General features: G+C 48.1%; 1 protein-coding gene across 1 annotated transcript; it reads right to left on the bottom strand.

Annotated features, from left to right (window-relative positions):
- Positions 1 to 1724: 1724 nt before the first annotated feature.
- Positions 1725 to 15074, bottom strand: TMEM98 (transmembrane protein 98). The gene is made up of 8 exons (XM_023182892.2): positions 14895 to 15074; positions 11937 to 12005; positions 11680 to 11864; positions 10038 to 10169; positions 9005 to 9038; positions 6880 to 6995; positions 3822 to 3881; positions 1725 to 2589 (listed from the first exon to the last, which is right to left on the bottom strand). Exons 3-8 carry the CDS (start codon positions 11808 to 11810, stop codon positions 2382 to 2384), a joined length of 681 nt encoding a protein of 226 aa, XP_023038660.1. The 5' UTR covers positions 11811 to 11864; positions 11937 to 12005; positions 14895 to 15074; the 3' UTR covers positions 1725 to 2381.
- Positions 15075 to 18761: the final 3687 nt, after the last annotated feature.

The raw sequence follows: 18761 nt of genomic DNA, 5'->3' as shown, positions 1-18761 counted from the left end.
GCCCCTTCCAAGGGAGGAAGTAACTTCAGCCAACTCCCAAAGGGCCTAGGGGAGTGGCATTGCCTCCTACCCCATGACTGCTTCTACCTCAACCATCAGCCACCAACACCAAATTTATCCAGAGGCTTCTTGTACAGCACTAGAAAGAAAAACTACACAGCAGTGGAATCGGAAATCCTACATCCAGCAGACACCTCCAATATCTTTGGCAACCTCTCCTCACAACAGAAAGGGTAGCAACTAAGGGATCCAGAAAGCCGGTGTGCCAGGACTTGCCAGGACTTAGAGAAGGTAATTGACATTGGGCATTGCTTTACGGGTGCTGGGAAAGCTCTCCACCCCACAGACCCATACCAGGTGGATGGTATTTGAGATACTAATTCAGAACTGCTTCTCTGTGGCTTAGGGCTCCAATGCAGGCTAAAATGCAGGGGACACTTACAACTGTGGCAGCCATTGCAAACTTAGCATGAATTGCTTTCCAGTCTAATCACAAAAACGGGCTCTGAAAGGGAGGTAAAAAGAAAATAGGAGGACTCTGGATGTTTACTGTGGAGGCCTCAAATAGAAAAGTCAAAGTGACTTTGTATACATTCCCCATTCACAGCTTGACAGGACAGGAAAGTTCACCACTTAACGTTTTTAGGGTTGGTGGAAGCCACCAATCCAATAAGGTGTCCCCTGGAACCCATCCAGAATCCATCCTTTAGTCCATAAGAGTTGAGCTCCAGCTTCCCTCTCCTGACTCCATATCCCAGCTGTGATTTGGTGTACATTGTGCAGGATGGAAATGGCCCATTTTCCTGGAGAGAATGAAATGTGCCCAAATTGAAAGACAAACCAGGCCCCAATCTTGCATTTGGGAATATGGGTTCCTGGTTTCCTAGAATCCAGCTGAGGAATTTCCTGACTTCAGTTAGAGAAACTGACATGGGAACAGATATGTAACTCCAAACATGCTTGACAGCATAGGCTATGAACCTGGGCAGCCCCTACACCAGGTTCCTCTCCCAAGAGCAAGCTGGCTCTGAGAACCTGAGAAGTGAAGAACTTCAAGCTTTTCCTACAGGCTTATGATAGAAATTATGCCATCTGGGTATGTATCCAAATTATATAATTGTGATTCTGGGTCATAGTAAAGTTTTAAGTCATAAAAATGCCCCTCGTCTCAATGTTTGCAAAATGAACAGATTATTAATATCAGAAGAAAGGGGGAACACATCCTTCATGTCATTGCTATTGTTAATGTGGAAACTACTTCATACTGGTATCTTCACTTCTGCCTGAACTTCAAGAGGTCTTTAAATATATTATATATATATGTATGTTTTGGAGACAGGGTCTCACTCTGTCGCCCAGGCTGGAATGCAGTGGCACAATCAGGGCTCACTGCAACCTTCACCTCCTGGGCTCAAGCAATCCTCCCACCTCAGCCTACCAAGTAGCTGCATGTGTCACCATGTCCAGCTAATTTTTGTAGTTTCTGTAGAGATGAGGTTTCACCATGTTGCCCAGGCTGGTCTCAAATTCCTGGGCTCAAGCAATCCACCCAACTTAGCCTCCCAAAGTGTGAGAATTACAGGTGTGAGCCACCACACCCAGCCTAAATATCTTACTTTGAGGCATACACAGAAATCATCTTCAGGATTCTCAGGCTCTCTCCTTCCATCTAAGTATGTCCCACAATACACCATCCATATGAATTGGACTCAATAACTACACACTTGAGGGAAACATTAAGTATAAATTTACTATTCACCTAGTGGTAGCTAGGTAAAATTGCAGGCATAATGATAAAAAAGAAATCATCAGCTTTGTAGTTCCTCAGTTTCAAACCCAAACCTGTAAGGGGGAGGAGAGACTTAGACGCCTCAGGGACCAGGCAGATAATACAAATAAATGAAACAGGCCAGATGAGAGTACAAGTCTTGCCAAAAGAAGCAACCCCTACTTAGTTTCAATTGATTGTCCTCTTCTGAAAATGCAGATCAGAATTGCCACACATTCTGGCTGATTGAGAGAGGCCAGAAATTCTAATTTTAATGTGAAACCTCTTGATTTCTTAAGACACTGGCTCCATTTTCTTGAAAATACTAGCTGAGCTAAATAAAGCTGACAGTCCACCAGTTTCCAATGCTCCTCTGTGCAGAGAGTGAATGGCATCTCCCCTAACTGTAGTATTAGACTGCCACTCACCAGCCACAGTTTGCAACTGCAACAGAGGCATAAACTAACGCAGATCTCCTGCTTTACTATGCACACACAGGTGAACTCTTGAGCCATGGAGAACAACTAACTCTACAGGAAAAAGTGGAAGGCTAAGCTGAGCCGCCCAGGAATGGCAGCAGGGGCCTTCATGGCTAGCTGCTGGCCTGTAGGCACTAAATTGCAGACTGCTCCTGCAGGAAGCCTTCAGGGCCTGGGAGGCCTTTCTCTGGCTCAGAAGCTAGGGCTGCTTCTCGGAGGACTTCCAAATGCTCCTCAGCAGCCGACAGAGACTGGTCAATCCAGTCCAAGCCTCCCGTCAGATGGCAGGCATTCCTTGTCACCAGCACCAGATGACTGACAGACAGGAGCAGGGCAGTTGTCCTAGGGAAAAAAAAATAGGGTCAGGTTTCCTAGGAAACGAGGGACTTTGCACAAAAGCCCAAATAGACTTTTTGACTAGTATTCCCCAAACTGCACACCCTTCCCTAGGATGTTGGTAGGTATGCAATTTAAAGTTGGTTCCATGCTCAAATAAATTTGGAGATGGCTGGGTTAAACAAGGTTAACTGAAGCCCGCCTCAGAGCCTTCTGAGATGTACCTGATAAAGCTCCAAGGAGAATATAACAGGCTATCTCTCACAAGCTTATTTAAGACTGTGGAAGCCATTTTCTGCAGCACACCTACTAACATCTCCCCAAAGAGCGCTTTGTGAAACAGTTCAGATATGGTCACTCAGATGAGCACATTCCCCAACTGCTGCCCACTTAAACGCAGCACAGACACACCCTCACTTAAACATTCCTTACTGATTACAAATCGGTAAGGCCCACGGCTGGTTTATCCAACTCAAAAAAAAAACAAAAAATGTAATTGAAAACCAAAGTGAGGAGTAGATTTTTCAGTGCTCAAAAATTCACTGTAGAATACCTTTTATATAGTACCATGATGCATTTGAGAATACGTTACAGGTTATTAACCCATGGACAAAGCTGGGCAGCAGTAGGAGTAGGGCAGAGAAACCAAAGTTGAAGCGCTGTGACCCATTGCCCATCTGGCAACTGTTACATGTGTATGAAACAGTCATATAAATCCAAGGCAGAAAAGAATCTTTCTTTCTTAAATGGGATGCATCTGGTACAGGAACATAACAATTTCATATGGCTAAGTACACTCTGTGTATGTGCACATCTGGTGGCAGGTGAGCACAGCCGTGGCTGACCTGTCACCTCCATTCTCACTGCGCTGGGAACCACTGCCCCACCGCCCCACTGGGCGGCACTCACAGCTAAGGCACATCTGCTTCTGGGGTCCAAAAATCAGAGGGGGCAAGAGGAAATGTTACAGTTAGCATGTAACATGGCCGGATGTCTAATCATAACAATTTAAAATCTAAGACTGGCTCTTTCTTCTCTTGGGTTTCAGGAGAGGACTGGCCTCTATCACCCAGTCAGGAGCCGCTCACTGAAGTAAATGGCACCCAAGGCCCGGGCAGCCTAAGGAGTCCGCAAAGCCACCCTCCCTACACAAGCCAGTCAGCCAGCCTCACAGATCTGATAAAACGGTTGTGGACCTCTGCCTGACAAACCAAACGTGCACCCACCACCGCTCTCACCGTGCGTCCAGGAGCTTGGGGTCCAACGGAGGGTACATCGACTTCACAACATCATCCACCCTGACCGGAGGCAAAAAGTGTTCAGTACTTCACTTTCTTGATCTCCTTTTCTCCTTCTTTTTTTTTTCTGAGATGGAGTCTCGCTTTGTCACCCAGGCTGGAGTGCAGTGGTACTATCTCAGCTCACTGCAACCTCCACCTCCCGGGCTCAAGTGATTCTCCTGCCTCAGCTTCCCAAGCAGCTGGGATTACAGGCGTGCACCACCGTGCCCGGCTAAATTTTGTATTTTTAGTAGAGACGGGGTTTCACCATGTTGGCCATGCTGGCCTTGAACTCCTGACCTCAGGCGATCTGCCCACCTCAGCATTCCATAGTGCTGGGATTACAGGTGCATGAGCCACCACACCAGGCCCCTTCCTTCCTTTCTATCTTTATTCCAATTCTTCTTTTTTGATATTCCAGACCCGGTCTTTAATGGTTCTTTATCCAATTGCTTCTGCATTCTCAGACACTGAGGCACAAAGACTTCAGGTTCAGTCTTTGTATAGACTATTTTGTTTTCCACTTTTGTTTCAGTGCCAATGGTTTTTAAAAATACAGTCATACATATGGAATGATGTTCAAGATTACTACTATATTAAAAAGGCAAATTGCCAAATAATATGTAATGCTCGATCTGTCATTTGCATAAAAATAGATAAGCAAAAGCTCTGAAATGTGGGATTGGGAAGAATCTGGAAGAACACTCACCACTTAATAGTGGTTACTTCCTACAATTGGGAGGGAGTAGACTTTCCAGGTCATCTATGTCTGCGGTATTTTAAATTTTTAGAAGCATGAATTACTCTTGTATTCAGGAAAAAAAAAAAAAAACAAAGCTAAAGGTATGTAAGACATGGAAAAAGAAGGCCATGAGTTTCATTTGGCTTCACACTGCTCTACTAGATTTCTTCTACCTTGTGGTTAATTTTTTTAAATCAAGTTCAGAACTACACTCCATTCTGATTTGCGTGGTACGAGGTTTTGTTTCAAATCTTTGCTCATGAACACTCAACAGGAAGAAAAAATAAAGATATATTGTTTGATTTCTAAAAGCACTTGAAAAAAGATGGCCTCAAACACTCTTATTCAGGGCTGTGGGGCTGGTAAGAACATGCAGAGACACGGTCACCCTCGGTGCCTGTCTCAGCCAGTCCCTTTCTCTAGTGCTAAAGCCACCACCTCGAGACTAACAGGCCATCAACACACTGTGTGGGATAAATGGAGCAGGAAAAACAATGGGGACAGAACATGGCCAGAAGGAGAAAGAAATGTGAGGGCAAAAGGACAAAGCGAAGACCCTGGCTGAATTATGGCACAGAGCATTCTAGAAGTAGTCCAAGGTGCTCTTTAGGACGGGCCTGTGAGCACCAGGGCTGGTCCACTCTTTGGACAATGCCACACCCTCACCTTAGGACCAGTACTGATCCTACTCACCCAGGCTCACACAGAAACCTCAACCTCCTGAAAGTGCTGCCTTGTAACCCGTATCACAGGAATCTGCCTGGCCCCCAAGTGGCTCTTAGAAGGCACAAAAAGCATGATGAAGGGTCTAGTGGATACCACAGTGCAGAATATTTGAAACTAATGGGGAAGGAGGCTGGGTGTGGTGGCTCACGCCTATAATTCCAGCACTTTGGGAGGCCGAGGTGGGTGGATCACCTGAGGTCAGGAGTTCGAGATCAGCCTGGCCAACATGGTGAAACCCCATCTCTACTAAAAACACAAAAATTAGCTGGGCAAGGCAGCACGTGCCTATAGTCCCAGCTACTCAGGGGGCTGAGGCAGGAGAATCTCTTGAACCCAGGAGGTTGGGGTTGCAGTGAGCCAAGATCACACCACCGCACTCCAGCCTGGGTGACAGAGCGAGATTTCATCTCAAAAATAAATAAATAAAAACAAATAATGGGGAAGGAATGCGCAGTGCCCACCCCGAGCCTGGGACGTGGGTTCTTATAAAGCCAGGAGCTGACCATGTAGCTACACCCCACTGGAGCAACTCCAGAGAAAGCCGGGAACTGTTCTGGGCTGAGTCCCTCCCTGGATTATCTCCCTCCCACTCTCTCAACTCACGAACTGCCTGAACCGAGTTCAAGCTGACCAGGTCGTGTCTTCCCTCAAAGGAACTCACGTGGCGACTCAGGAAACTGGTCGTTTTTATTTGGTTAATCTTGAGGCAGAGAAAGGGCTGGTTCCTCGTGATTTACCCGGGGCCATGGCAACAAGGAACGTGTGGGTCCCTGGAACTTACAGCAGTGCCATTGTTTCACCAGGCACACAGAAGTGCCCTCCCGGGTGGGCCAGGTGGCTGGCGGGGAAAACCCTCTGCTTTGGCATGTCAGCATACCAGCCACCAGGTGGCAGCACAAACTTAGTACAGCCCTTGGCTCTAAGAAAAGGGCTTTATTTTTCTTCAGGAAATCAAGCCCAAATGAGGGGGTGTAGCTGTTGACTGCAATCCTGCTGGTTGCCTCCCACACGGGATTTCGCAGTCAGCCTGGAATTTGGGAGGTTGAATGCCATATGGCTTCAGCTCCCACCCAGTGCTGGAGGCTGCTGACCTGGGCCAGGGATGGAGCAGTGGGCATAGCCGGAGTGGGTCCCCCAAGCTAGTCTCCAATACAGATTCAGGCAGAGACAGGGGTGTGGGCGTCTGTGTGAAATGCTGGCCTGGGAGGAAGGTGTGGCAAGGGGAGCTGGTGTGTGGCTGGGAAAGAGGGGCCACCACGGGCTATGCAAGGCAGAGTCTAGGACAGGGTCAGGACTAGGCACCTGCTGGAGCTTCCTCAAAGCCCTCTCAGACGGGTCATGCTGCAGGTGAGGATGGTGGGAGCACAACTTAGCTGGGAAGTCTCGATATCTAAACCCTCCTGGTCATTCTGAAAATGTGTGGGAAACAAATAGCTGAAGTTGCCTCTGCACTATTTTAAAGAAGAGCCCAGCTCTGCGGCTACCCCAGCATCCAGCCCCTCTCTTCCCTCATGGAGTGTGGGGACCTCGAGGCCGCCAATCGCTCACCTGGGGCTGATCCGCTTGGCCACCACAATGATGTCGCTGACACTGGCTGAAGTCTTCATCTTGGCCCCAGAGCCCATCGTCATGGCAACAAGCTTCTCTGTCAGAGTGTGACAAATCTAATGCGGCAGGGAGAAGAGAGATGAGGGCTGACCTGGCTCCACTCAGGGCCTCACCACCACCCCTCAAGACAAATCAGCCCTGCCATGAGTCCCACTGCAGCTGGCCCAACCTAATGGCCAGATGTGAAAAGTACAGAGATGAGAGGAAACGGGTGGGAAGTGGCAAAAGGCAAGGGCATGGCTGGGAGAGGACCTGGGGTGGGAGCCACAGATCAAGGGCAGGGTGTGGGCTCTGGGAAGCCTAAGCTGAAATAATCTGTCTGAGAAAAATCATGTGCTCCAATTTCACCTTCTCGCTTAGGGGAAAAAGCTACTTTCTTTTTCTATTCCTTCATCTCATGGTTTAGACTTGCACAAGAATAAATATCTCCAGCAGGGCACCCTCAGGAATGGGGCTGAACAAAGGGGCATTGTTCCCTTTGAGCACATGCTCCAAGAACAGCACTTATTTCAACAATGGTCTCAGGTAATATATTAGCATGTTTGTCAAGCTGATGATGAAAAGACCTTAGGAAAAGCAGGGAAAAGGCAAGACTGACATACAGTCTTCCTCATTGTCCACCCACAGAGCTGGCCACCCCAGAGCTTGCTTCCCCTTTCCAGGCCTCCCCATGCTAGAACCAACCAACATGGGTGCGTCTCTATCCATGGCAAGAAAGCACCTCTACCTGACCTATACTTGGAACTGGACAGTAGAGAGCAGAAAGAAGCCCAAAGGTCCACCCGGGAGTTAGCCCAGACCCCTCTCCCAGCTCCCACCACAGAGACTCAAGGGCGGGTGACCTAGCAAAAGTGTCTTAAGATCCCAAGAGGGGACTTAGAAGCCCTCTCCTTTGATCTGAGGTTCCCCGGGTAGACACTGATTCCAATTCAACACGACTCCCTCCAGCTGATTCATCTCACACCACAGATGCCATTTATCCTCCTAATAGATAAGAACAGGAGACAAAACCGAGGCCCAGGACACATCTTGGCTGGGAGAAGGGAAATGTAGTATAGCATTATCCTCTAGTCATTACGCCTAACTAGCTCTATCAATAACCATATTTATATCTACAGCCATATTTGTATATCCAAAGAGCCTCTCGGAATTAACTAAACCTGGACTCTGAGATAATAACTTCCTAGTAGGCATTTATCCATCCCCTGAGAGAGACAGCCAAAGAAGAAGTGGGGTAAAGAACATTTTATTAATAGTGTCTTCTACTGAATGTCACTAAAGAAAAGACAAAGTTGTCTCTTTTGAAATCTTGAATATTTACTAGTCAAAGAGGTAAATGTGTGATTACCCAGGTTACTGATGTAAAAAAAAACAAAAACCTGATATTTGCAACTGGCCGAATATTTCAGTATAGCTATTATTCTATTAGGTAGGATATTAACAGACAAGAAATGAAAACAAATGCTAAAACCATAAAATCACCCAAAATGCAAATTGGATGCAATTTTTCAAAGATTCCAGGCACTCAAAGAAAAAATCCTCTGCCTTCAGATTGAAGTATGCCTGCTTTGGTTTTTTAACACTGATTGTCCCATCTGGCTGACTATGGTCACAGCCAAAGAGGGCTAGTGATGACTTTGTAGTCACAGTAGAAATCCAAATACAGAAAGAAACTCACTGTACAGGCCTGAACTCTCTGTTAGTGAAAAAAAGTGTGCAGGGGGAAGCAGGGAAACCCCATTTCTCTTGGCAGCTACATGGTCTCAGGCACACACAGCTTTCTCCATAAGGGGTGAAATGGTGGCTGTGTACCTAGGCTGTCTTTCCCGCAGGTCATTGAATTAAGAGAACCAGATGAAATAAAGCCTTTGAAACAGCCTTGAGATTCTGTAAACAGCCAGTCCAGGCAGGAAAGGAAGGAAATCACAAAAATTCCAAGTGTCAAGTTAAGGAAAGGCCTCTTGCGAGGGGTCAGTGCCCTTTCTAAGGTCCTGTTCTACTCCGTCCACGCACAGCGGTGCTTTTCGACTCCCCTTTATCCCACAGAGAAATGAGAGAGGTTTACCTTCAAGATGGCAATGCAGTGGGACATGAGACCCCTAGGAAAACAAGAAGAAGTCATCAGTGCTCATCTGGAGGGGCTCACCACCCTCCAGCTCCCACCCTTGCACTTCAACTCGCCCTGACCAGTGGGCACAGCCAAATACCAACCACTGAGAGTGGGAATGCCTCAGTGTCAAAATGGACCAGCCCATGAGTTAAACGAGGGAGCACCTCCCCTCCCTTCCCCTCCCTGCACCCAATCTACTCTTCCAGCAAGCTCCACTGTGTGCCTAGTGAGTCATGCTTTATTATAACTCTCAAGTTTCTGGTAGACTGTTCCCTCTGCCCAATGTGTCCTTCCCCTGTGCTCAACCTGGGGAACTCCTCCTCATCTTTCAAGACCCAAGTCAAAAGGCACCTCCTCTGTGATAATATTCCGTGAGATCCAGCTCAACCGCCCCAACCCAGGCAAACCTAGACACTGCCTTCTCCATGTGCCTACTGCACTGTATGCAGGGATCTCTTACAGTTTCTGTGATACTGACTATAACTGTCTTCTCAACTGTTTCAGTATCTGCAGCACCTGACCCAATACCCTGAACATAATGCCCCATAAACATGTGCCCAGGGAATGGATGGCTAAATGGATAAGGCAATGAAGTAGCAGCCACTTCTCAAAATGTAGGGGGCCCTGTTGGATGGAGAGATCCCTGAGATCCTAAAGAAAAAAGCTGCATCTCTGGAGCCTGAGCCAAATTTATGGGCACCTCAAGGATAACCCAAGCACACCAGGGTGACTTTATAACAACCTTTGCCACACATCTATAGGCCGCAGTGTTCAGGTCTACAAAATGTGGGCAGAGAAGAAAAGGACAAACACTTTCAAGTCATATTCTGATTTCCCCCCACACTAAAGGCACAGGAAAGAGCAGCAAGTAACAGAGTGACTGTTCTTGAATGCCAGCTAAGTACTCTGGCAAAGGACGCCAGCAAAGGGCACCATTTGCCAGAAGCCCGGGGGGCCGTGGAAAAGCAAACAGTTCCCATGGCCTTACGAGGCATCTTCGATCCAGTCTTCATTCTCCAGAATGGCCTCAATGTGGGGGTTGGTGATAACGACGTCATCCAGTTCTAACTCAGAGGGCTCAGACTGGGTCTCCATTGCACCGATGAGGTCCACAATGGGCCTGGAAGAAAAGGCCCCCGTCAAATGGTTTCATGGTGGGTGACTGCTGCTGACCCTCTCCTCACTGAGGCCCACATACACCATAAAAGAAGGAAGGGAGTCGATAAGCTAGAGCAGAGACCACTTGTCCCAACCTAAGCCTAGTGGGGCTGCAGTTCAGGGCAGGGCACGTGGCTAGACAGTGAGTTGGGGAGGCAGGCCGGGGGCACTAAAACAAAAGCAAAGTGAAATGGAGTCAGATAAGTCACAAATGGAGTCAGAAAGAGTAGGGTGTAACTACCTGATTACAAAGATGTTAGGGATATCCCTTCAGGACAAAATTATATCCTTCTATAACATATTTTCCCTTTAATCCTACATTTTATAGAGAGGCGGTGGTTCCTATTACCCAAACCTACGTGGGCTCCCTACCTGGTCTGCAGAATAACTCTTGTGAACCACTTTGGTCCATCCCTATATCCCTGCCTTTTCCTAGTAACACTGGAAAAGTGAAAGAAGTAAAAACACCTCAAATTTTATAACAGGGTACTTTAGAAAATGAGATACCATGGCATTCTGTTCAATAGAAAAGCTTTCCTGGATCATATAAATGGGCATTTATAAATTATGAATCACTTGACAGAGATGCCGATAGGATTAAGACAGAAGGATGAGAAAAACTAAGGGTTAACCCTACAGGGTCTATCAATTAAAACATCCCTAAATTGAAAATAAAATCCTGCTTACAAAATATATTTCACATACAATGCATCACAAATAAATCTGCTGGGCAGGCCGAGCATGGTGGCTCATGCCTGTAATCCCAGCACTTTGGGAAGCTGAGGCGGGCAGATCACCTGAAGTCAGGAGTTCAAGACCAACCTGGCCAACATGGAGAAACTCCACCTCTACTAAAAATACAAAAATTAGCTGAGCATGGTGGTGCATGCCTGTAATCCCAGCTACATGGGAGGCTGGAGCAGGAGAATCACTTGAACCCGGGGAGCGGAGGCTGCAGTGAGCCAAGATTGCACCATCGCACTCCAGCCTGGGAGGTAAGAGCGAAACTCCACCTCGGAAAAAAAAAAAAAAAAAAATCTGCTGTGCAAAGAGAGAGACAGTCCTAAGTTGGGATTTCACAAAACCAAATGTTTGTTGCTTAGATGTATGGGCAGAGTGTGGGCATCTGATTTCTGTTCCTCTGGGTCTGGCTGGAAAGTGATTTGGCTGGTCCAACTGCTAAGTGAGGTGGCCAGTTTGAGACAGATGGCTGAGCTTTTATGCTAGGTGAACATGTTCATATTCAGTGACTTTCTTCCTGGCTCAGGAAGCAGAGAAGGAGGTGACTCAGGATGTTGGGAGGCTTAAGGAACATTCTTAAACTGTGAGGTCTTTATAGGGAAGGACACCTGCAGGTACCATTTTAGAACCAAAAAGCTGAGTTAGAGTTGCCCAACACTGAACTATGTGTTCCTCTCTTTTTCTTCAGTTGGAGCCCACCCGTCCTCCTTGCCTTCCATGGGCTCACTCACTTAGAATCATAGCGCTGCAGCAGGTCTCGCGGCCGGCAGTAGCGCTGCCTGCAAACCAGCACCAAGGCTGCAAACGAAGCCAGAAAGATGGTGGCCAGCACACCTATGGCAACAATCACCACGGTCTCCATGCTTCCGGAGGACTCCTGACTCAGTCCCGCTCACATCCTCCTCATGGGATAAAGCTTGAGAGAACATGAAGTCAGATCAGACCTGGTCAACAAGCCATGAAAGAGAGTGGGATAGGTGGGTCTTACCTGCTGGAAGTGGCAAATTGGGGGAGAGGATGGCAGGTTCCTCCACGACACCTGCAGAGATCTGAGGGCCTAAAGAGAACCAAGGTACATATTATGCTGTGCCCTAAATTTGCCTTTTCCTTTATCAGAAGAATTTGCTCCCAACTGGACTAAGATAGCTTTTTTTTTTTTTTTTTTGAGATGGAGTCTAGCTCTGTCGCCCAGGCTGGAGTACAATAGCGCAATCTCGGCTCACTACAACCTCCACCTCCTGGGTTCAAGCGATTCTCCTGCCTCAGCCTCCCAAGTAGCTGGGATTACAGGTGCCCACCACCACACCCAGCTAATTTTTTGTATTTTTAGTAGAGATGGTGTTTCACCATGTTGACCAGGCTAGTCTTGAACTCCTGACCTCAAGTGATCTACCCGCCTCGGGCCTCCGAAAGTGCTGGGATTACAGGCATGAGACACCACGCCTGGCCTTAAAATAGCTTTTTAAACCCTAGACAAAAAGAAACATTTTAACTAGCAGTTGTTTTCACATCCATAAACACATGCACAGAAGAACACCCATTAAAGAAGAGGAAAGATGAAACTGTATTTACTGAGGATCTACTCTGCACCAGGTACTTTGTTCAAACTTTCCCAACAACAATCTTATGAAGTGGACATTAGCAACCCCATTTTACAGTTGAGGAAACTGAGGTTCAGGGAGGTTACAGAATTTGTCCAATATGCAGTCAGGAGGCAGAAAGCCATCCACTTAAACTGAGATGGGCATTCACTATACTTTTCCTTACCAAGGAAGAAAGAAGACTGTAAAGGTTCTGAAAAGAGTTCTAATTGTCGGTTTCAATACTGGAAACTTAGAACTGGCATTAAAGTGTCCATTGCCTCTTGCCTGTTTTCACTCAGGAGACTCTTTCACATCTATTTCTTTTTCTCATAGAATTATTTGTATACAAAAGAAGAATGAAAGAAGTCCATGCATTTGTATACACTAGTGTGTGCACAGAATTTTTTTTGGTATGAACACATAGATACGCACAAACACACACGTAACTTGATTAACAGTAGCTGCCTCTGGAGAAAGAAACTGAAGAACAGGGGTCTTTCACACCTATTTTAAACTCATAAGCCAGAAGAACAAAGGCATCTCACAGAAGTACATATTCACTGTTACTTCATTGCAGGCCTCCTGCTTGCCTCTCTTTGTTCAAGCATTCTCCCCTCTCTGGGCTTTAATTTCTCCACGTGAAAAAAGGACACACTGACTTAGGAGTCCTGGTACAATACCAGGATGGTGCTTTTCCTCTATTTGCACTTAATTCTATCCTCCGTATATTGCAGGGCTCAAACCCTCTCAGTCACCATTCACTGAGTATTTATTGACCATCTACTATGCATCATGCAATGGAGATTGGCGACGGATAAGACAGAGACCCTGATCTTAAGAAGCTGGTGGGAGAGGCAGACACGTGACAAACCACTTCAACTCCATGTGCCTGTGCTTCCTGCAGAAGAACACAGAAAGGAGAGTAAATGTGTTTGCATGACACTTTCTGGGTACTGACACTTCCACAGGAGTGCTGATGCTTGAGCTGGGTTTTGAAGGATGCGCAGGACTTTGCTAGGTAGACAAGGTTGGGATGTGCCTGGCTTAAAGTGCCAAGGAGGCCTTTCTCAAAGGGCTCACAGAGCTGCTCTCCCACCTGGAGCTCGCTGGACCACAAAGATGAGAAGGTTGGCATCTGCCTCCTTCATCTGTGTGTATCTCTGATTTTGTGAGAGGTAGGGTGGGGGGAAGGGGGTAATTGTCAGGGTCGCCTCTATTTCTCTAGATGTGTGTTTCTCTGTACTGTCCTTTCATCCACCTCCTTTTGGCCTGTGTTTTCTGCCTCCTCTTACGTCTGCCTTTATCTCTGTTTCTCTCTCCATGCATCTTTCCCTCTGCTGCTCCCGTCTCCCCCTTCTCAGTATCTCTCCTTCCCCTCCCCCATCCCAGGCCTCCAAGACCACCCACTTGGTTTCCTCCCTCTTCCTGTGCGTTGTGTTTCTCTGAGCGTGTTTCTCTGGGTGTGTGTGAGCTGAGTGTGCTTCTGAGTGTGTTTCTCCGAGTGTTTGTGTTTGAGTGTGCGCGAGCTGTTTTTGTGTGTGTGAGCTGCGTGTTTCTCAGAGTGTGCTTCTGAGTGTGTGAGCTGAGTGTGTTTCTCGGAGTGTATTTCTGAGTTTGGGCTGAGTGTGTTTCTGAGTGTTTTCTGAATGTGCTTGTGTGAGCTGTTTGAGTGTGCTTCTGAGTGGGTGTGAGCTGAGTGTGTTTCTCAGAGGGTGTTTCTGAGTGTGTGTGAGCTGAATGTTTCTCCGAGTGTGCTTCTGTGTGTGAGCTGTTTATCTTGAGTGTGCTTCTGAGTGCGTGTGAGCTGAGTGTGTTTCTCGGAGTGTGTTTCTGAGTGTGTGTGAACTGTTTCTCTGAGTGTGCTTCTATGTGTGACCTGTCTGGCTTAAGTGTGCTTCTCAGTGCGTGTGAGCTGAGTGTGTTTCTCGGAGCGTGTGTTCGCGGTCCTTCCCTGCAGTCTGTCTGCGTGGCGTTTCTTTGTGTGTTTGAAGAGTGAGTTTTCCTGTTTCTCTCCGTCTCTTTCTCTCTCCCTTACTTTCCCCCTTACCCTCCGGTTCTGGACCCACAAGGACAAAACAGACCCAAGACCCTACCCGCTTCCCCATGCTCGTCCACCCAGGACGCCCACTCTGTCCGTGGGAGGGAGGGACCCCCAGCCCGCCCAGGACGCGCCGCACGGGCCCCGGAGCGCTACTGGGCGCGGCTCCCACTCCTTTGCCCAACTTCGGGCGCGCGGCCCCGCGGCAAGAACAAAGCTGCGACGCCGGCCTCCCCTCTCCCAGGCAGCCGGGCCGGGCCCCGCGTCCCCCGAGCCCCCCGCCCCCACTCGCCGCGGCCCGCCCGGCCAGGCGGGGCTCACCCACCTCAGGCTGCGGCTCCGGGGCGCATCCCGCGACAGTCCCGCCGATGGCAAAGTCCGGGCGCGGGCGCGGGCCTGCAGCGGAGCATGCCGGGAAGCGCCGCGGCCCTAGGAATCCAGCCCCGCGCCCCCGCGCCCGGGCCCCGGCCCCCGGCCCGCGCCAAATCCCCGCCGCCAGGCGCCGCCGTCACCGCCAGGCCCCCCGGCGGCCGGAGCAGCTGGGAGGCGGGCCCTGGCGACCCAACACCCCTTCCTCGCGCCCCCGCGGAGGCCCGCCCGGGCGGCAGACAGAGAGGGGCGCGGAGGGTCCCTGCCGGCGCCCCGCCCCGAGCTGGCGGTCCCAGGCGGCGAGCGCCGACGGATTCCGCAGGGGGGCTGGCGGCGGAGCCAGTCGGCTCCGCCACGGACTGTCCCATTAAAACCCTGCCTCTGCCACTCACTAGCTATGGGCAACTTATTTCAGCTTCTGTGCCTCGGTCTGTAAAACGGGGCTGCTGCTTGTCAGCATCCTGAGTGGTATTAGGAATGATGGGATGCATCGGACTGCCTGGCCCAGGGTAAAGAGTGAATCGAGAGTCGCTCTTATTTACAGCCTGACCCACGGGGCAGTGACAGGCAGGCCCACCCCTAACGACTGCCTAGCCAGGGGCAAGAGTACAAATGCAGGGCCCTTGCTAGTAGTCTTGCTGCTTCTATTCCCACACGACTCCATCCCATACATACCGAAGGGGGACTCCCAGTGCATTCAGGCAAACACACACCCCCTACCCTGCCATCCTTCATTCTAACAGTGAGGGCTGCCCTGGGTGGAGGGAAGTCAGACCTTGGAAGCAGGCTCAGGGCTGTTTGCACAGGGATTTCCAGAGTCCAGGGTACCAGGAGCATGATCTAGAAGGGAACATGCCCTCCAGCTGGAGTGGGCCAACTAAAGCGTGGGGTGCAGGGCAGGATCCCGGTGGTCCGAGTAAGGTCAGTATCCGTGACAGGTAACAAAGGATACAGATTAGGTCCTAGGCCGCTTGACACAAGGTCTGCAAACTGGTACCCCCAAGGCCACATCCACCCCACAAAGGTGGTTTTTTTAGTTTCTACTTCTGCGGTTGTTGTATTTTAATTATTTTGAGACAGAGTCTCACTCTGTCGCCCAGGCTGGAGTGCTGTGGCACAGTCTTGGCTTATTACGGGTGGAGGATGTCCAGGTTCTTGTCTTTTTTTTTTTTTTTTTTTTAGACAGAGTCTGGCTCTGTTGCCCAGGCTGGAGTGCAATGGCACAATCTCAGCTCACTGCAACCTCCGCCTCCCGGGTTCAAGCAGTTCTCCTGACTCAGACTCCCAAGTAGCTGGGATAATAGGTGTGCGCCACCACTTCCTGCTAATTTTTTTGTATTTTTAGTAGAGAGGGGGTTTCGCCATGTTGGCCGGGCTGGTCTATAACTCCTGACCTCAGGTGATCCACCTGCCTCAGCTTCCCAAAGTGCTGGGATTACAGGCGTGAGCCACCACACACGGCCGGTTCTTGTCATTTTGAACAAAGAATTATACAAAACGCACAAACAAAGCAAGAAAGAAAGAGTGAAGCAACAAAAGCAGAGATTTATTGAAAATGAAAGTGCATTCCACAGGGTGGGAGCAGACCCCAGCATTGAGGCTCAAGAGCCCCTGCTGTAGAATCTTCTGGGGTCCAAATACCTCCTAGAGGTTGCCCTTTGGCCACTTGTTGTTCACCCCATGTAAATGAAGTGGTGCCACAATCAGTCTGATTGGTTGTGGAAAGCAACCAATCGGAGGCTGAAGTGAAGTTACAAAGGTTACACTCCTATGTAAAAGAAGATTTGGCCTGCAATTAGTCTGGTTGCTTTCCACAACCAATCAAAGGCTAAAGTGAAGCTACAAAGTTACACGCCTATGCAAAAGAAGATTTGGCCCGCAATTAGTCTGATTGGTTGCTTTCCATGACCAATCAGAGGCTGAAGTTACAAAGTTACACTCCTAAGCAAACGTCGGATTGGTTATGGAAAGACAATCAGAGGTACTTTCAAAACGTTTTCCATCTCCAAGAAGAAAGTGAGGAGTGGGAGTTGCACAGGGAGTAGTCTCTGATCCTTTTGTTACTTAGGTGCAGAAAGTTGGGGTTTTCCTTTTGATTTAGTTCTAGGAAGTCAGGTGAACCCTTAGGTTCCCTGACTCCAGACCCTATTCTCCTGCCCCGTCTCCCTCCTGAGAGACATGACCCCCATCAATCTTTATGGGAGGCAGAGGGACTGTTACTGCTTCATGCCAACTTGGGGCATAGTCCCTACCTATTGGAGATCGTGGAACTCTCGCCCTACTCTGTCTAGTGGAGACAGGGTGGCATCCTGATGGCCAGGGGTGGTGTCTTCACCTGGAACTGACTGGAAACCTTGTCACATGATCATCTGAAGCTTGATGGTCTCTATGTGAGAGGAAATGAATATGGTTAAAAGATTTAACAGGAACCTCAGGGGGTGGATACTTATGCTGTCAGGAATGTTCATTACAGACATGAATTGAAACATTCTGCTAATTACTACAAAGGAAGTGATTCCATAAGTTTGGAAGGAGGCAATATAAAAATGGCCAGTATTATCCAGAGCAGGTGATCTCTCCTTCCATGTTTTAACAAGTACCTTATCTCCTAGCCTGATTTGGGGTTGCTGGAATTGGCCAAGACTCAGCTATTTTTACAGGCACATACTCCTAAGTTAGGTTACCGTTTGTCCACAAGGACTCCGATATAGAAATACGGAGCCCTTCTCAGGCTATATTTAATTTGCTTTAACAATTTCCCCCTTTTGGTCACTTTCTCAAGTTTGGGAGATTGACCAAAACTTTAGTCATTGATGTCACTATCACCGTCATAAATGTACTTATTTGGTCTTGAAACCCACTGGGAAACAATAAAACAACAGTGGGTTTTGTAAGGTGGGAACAAGGACTGAGTAAAGGGTACCTCCTTATGGTGGAACATCCTGTTTACAGGAGAAAAACAAAACCTGGTCTGTTTTAGGATCTATGTGTTTTGCTTTGTTTCGTTTGCTGGGGCCTAGCACATGGGCTCAGTCCAAAACACTGGCCTCCATAATTTTGTTAAAAAATTCTCCCTTTTTGGTCAGGTTCTCACTTGGGTGAGACTGTGACCAAAATTTAGGGCCTTAGCACCACACTCACTTGCCATCATTTTGGGTTTCCAACCTCACCACATCATTCATAGGTTATAGTATCCTCCTGGTCAGGCATTTTTTTTGAGCTCTCATCATTCCAGTTGAAGAGAGACCATTTGACATTCTGGAGATGGCTGAATACAAGCATTTAAAGCCTTTGAGAGAATACAGTGCACTAGGGAAACTATTATTATGACTACTGGGAGGATAATACCAAGAGTTTGGAGCATACTTCGTACCCAGGGTCCCCATAAACCAAACCATCTAAAATTAAATAGATCAGAGAATGTGCTAAAGAATCTACTCACTTAACTAAGAAATCTCTTTGCTAATCCCCTACAACTGAATCTCTATAGTCTTCATTTGGTGTATTTCTCCATAGGCCACAAGTGCCAGCAGCTGCACAGATGCTTCTCTGTTCAGCCGATTCTATCATAACTTTCACAAAAGAATTTAAAGTCTGTTGTGCAACTATAGCCTTTACAGTAGATGTTCTCAGAAGACCCAGTCTTTGGGTTCTAGATTGTGAAGGGGTTGATTGTCCTCAGTGAACCATAAAGTTTTCTTTACCTGGTGAAAATACACTGTAGCATAATAATCTACTGTTATAACATCAGCCCTCTTGCATAGGAAAGCTTTTTTACAACCAGAAGCATACACTGAAAATGACAATTGAAATGTTTAAATGG

The sequence above is a fragment of the Piliocolobus tephrosceles genome, chromosome 16 (genome assembly GCF_002776525.5).
Source record: "Piliocolobus tephrosceles isolate RC106 chromosome 16, ASM277652v3, whole genome shotgun sequence".
Taxonomy (NCBI): Eukaryota; Metazoa; Chordata; class Mammalia; order Primates; family Cercopithecidae; genus Piliocolobus; species Piliocolobus tephrosceles.
This window is presented reverse-complemented; position numbering and strand designations above follow the sequence as displayed.

Excerpts from the sequence above, each read along its gene's own strand:
- TMEM98 (XM_023182892.2), bottom strand. The coding sequence starts at position 11,810 with ATGGAGACCGTGGTGATTGTTGCCATAGGTGTGCTGGCCACCATCTTT. Across the intron at positions 9,039-10,037 it reads GACTGGATCGAAGATGCCTC|GGGTCTCATGTCCCACTGCA; the intron begins GTAAGGCCATGG and ends TTGTTTTCCTAG. Across the intron at positions 3,882-6,879 it reads GCCAAGCGGATCAGCCCCAG|GGTGGATGATGTTGTGAAGT; the intron begins GTGAGCGATTGG and ends GCCTCCGGTCAG.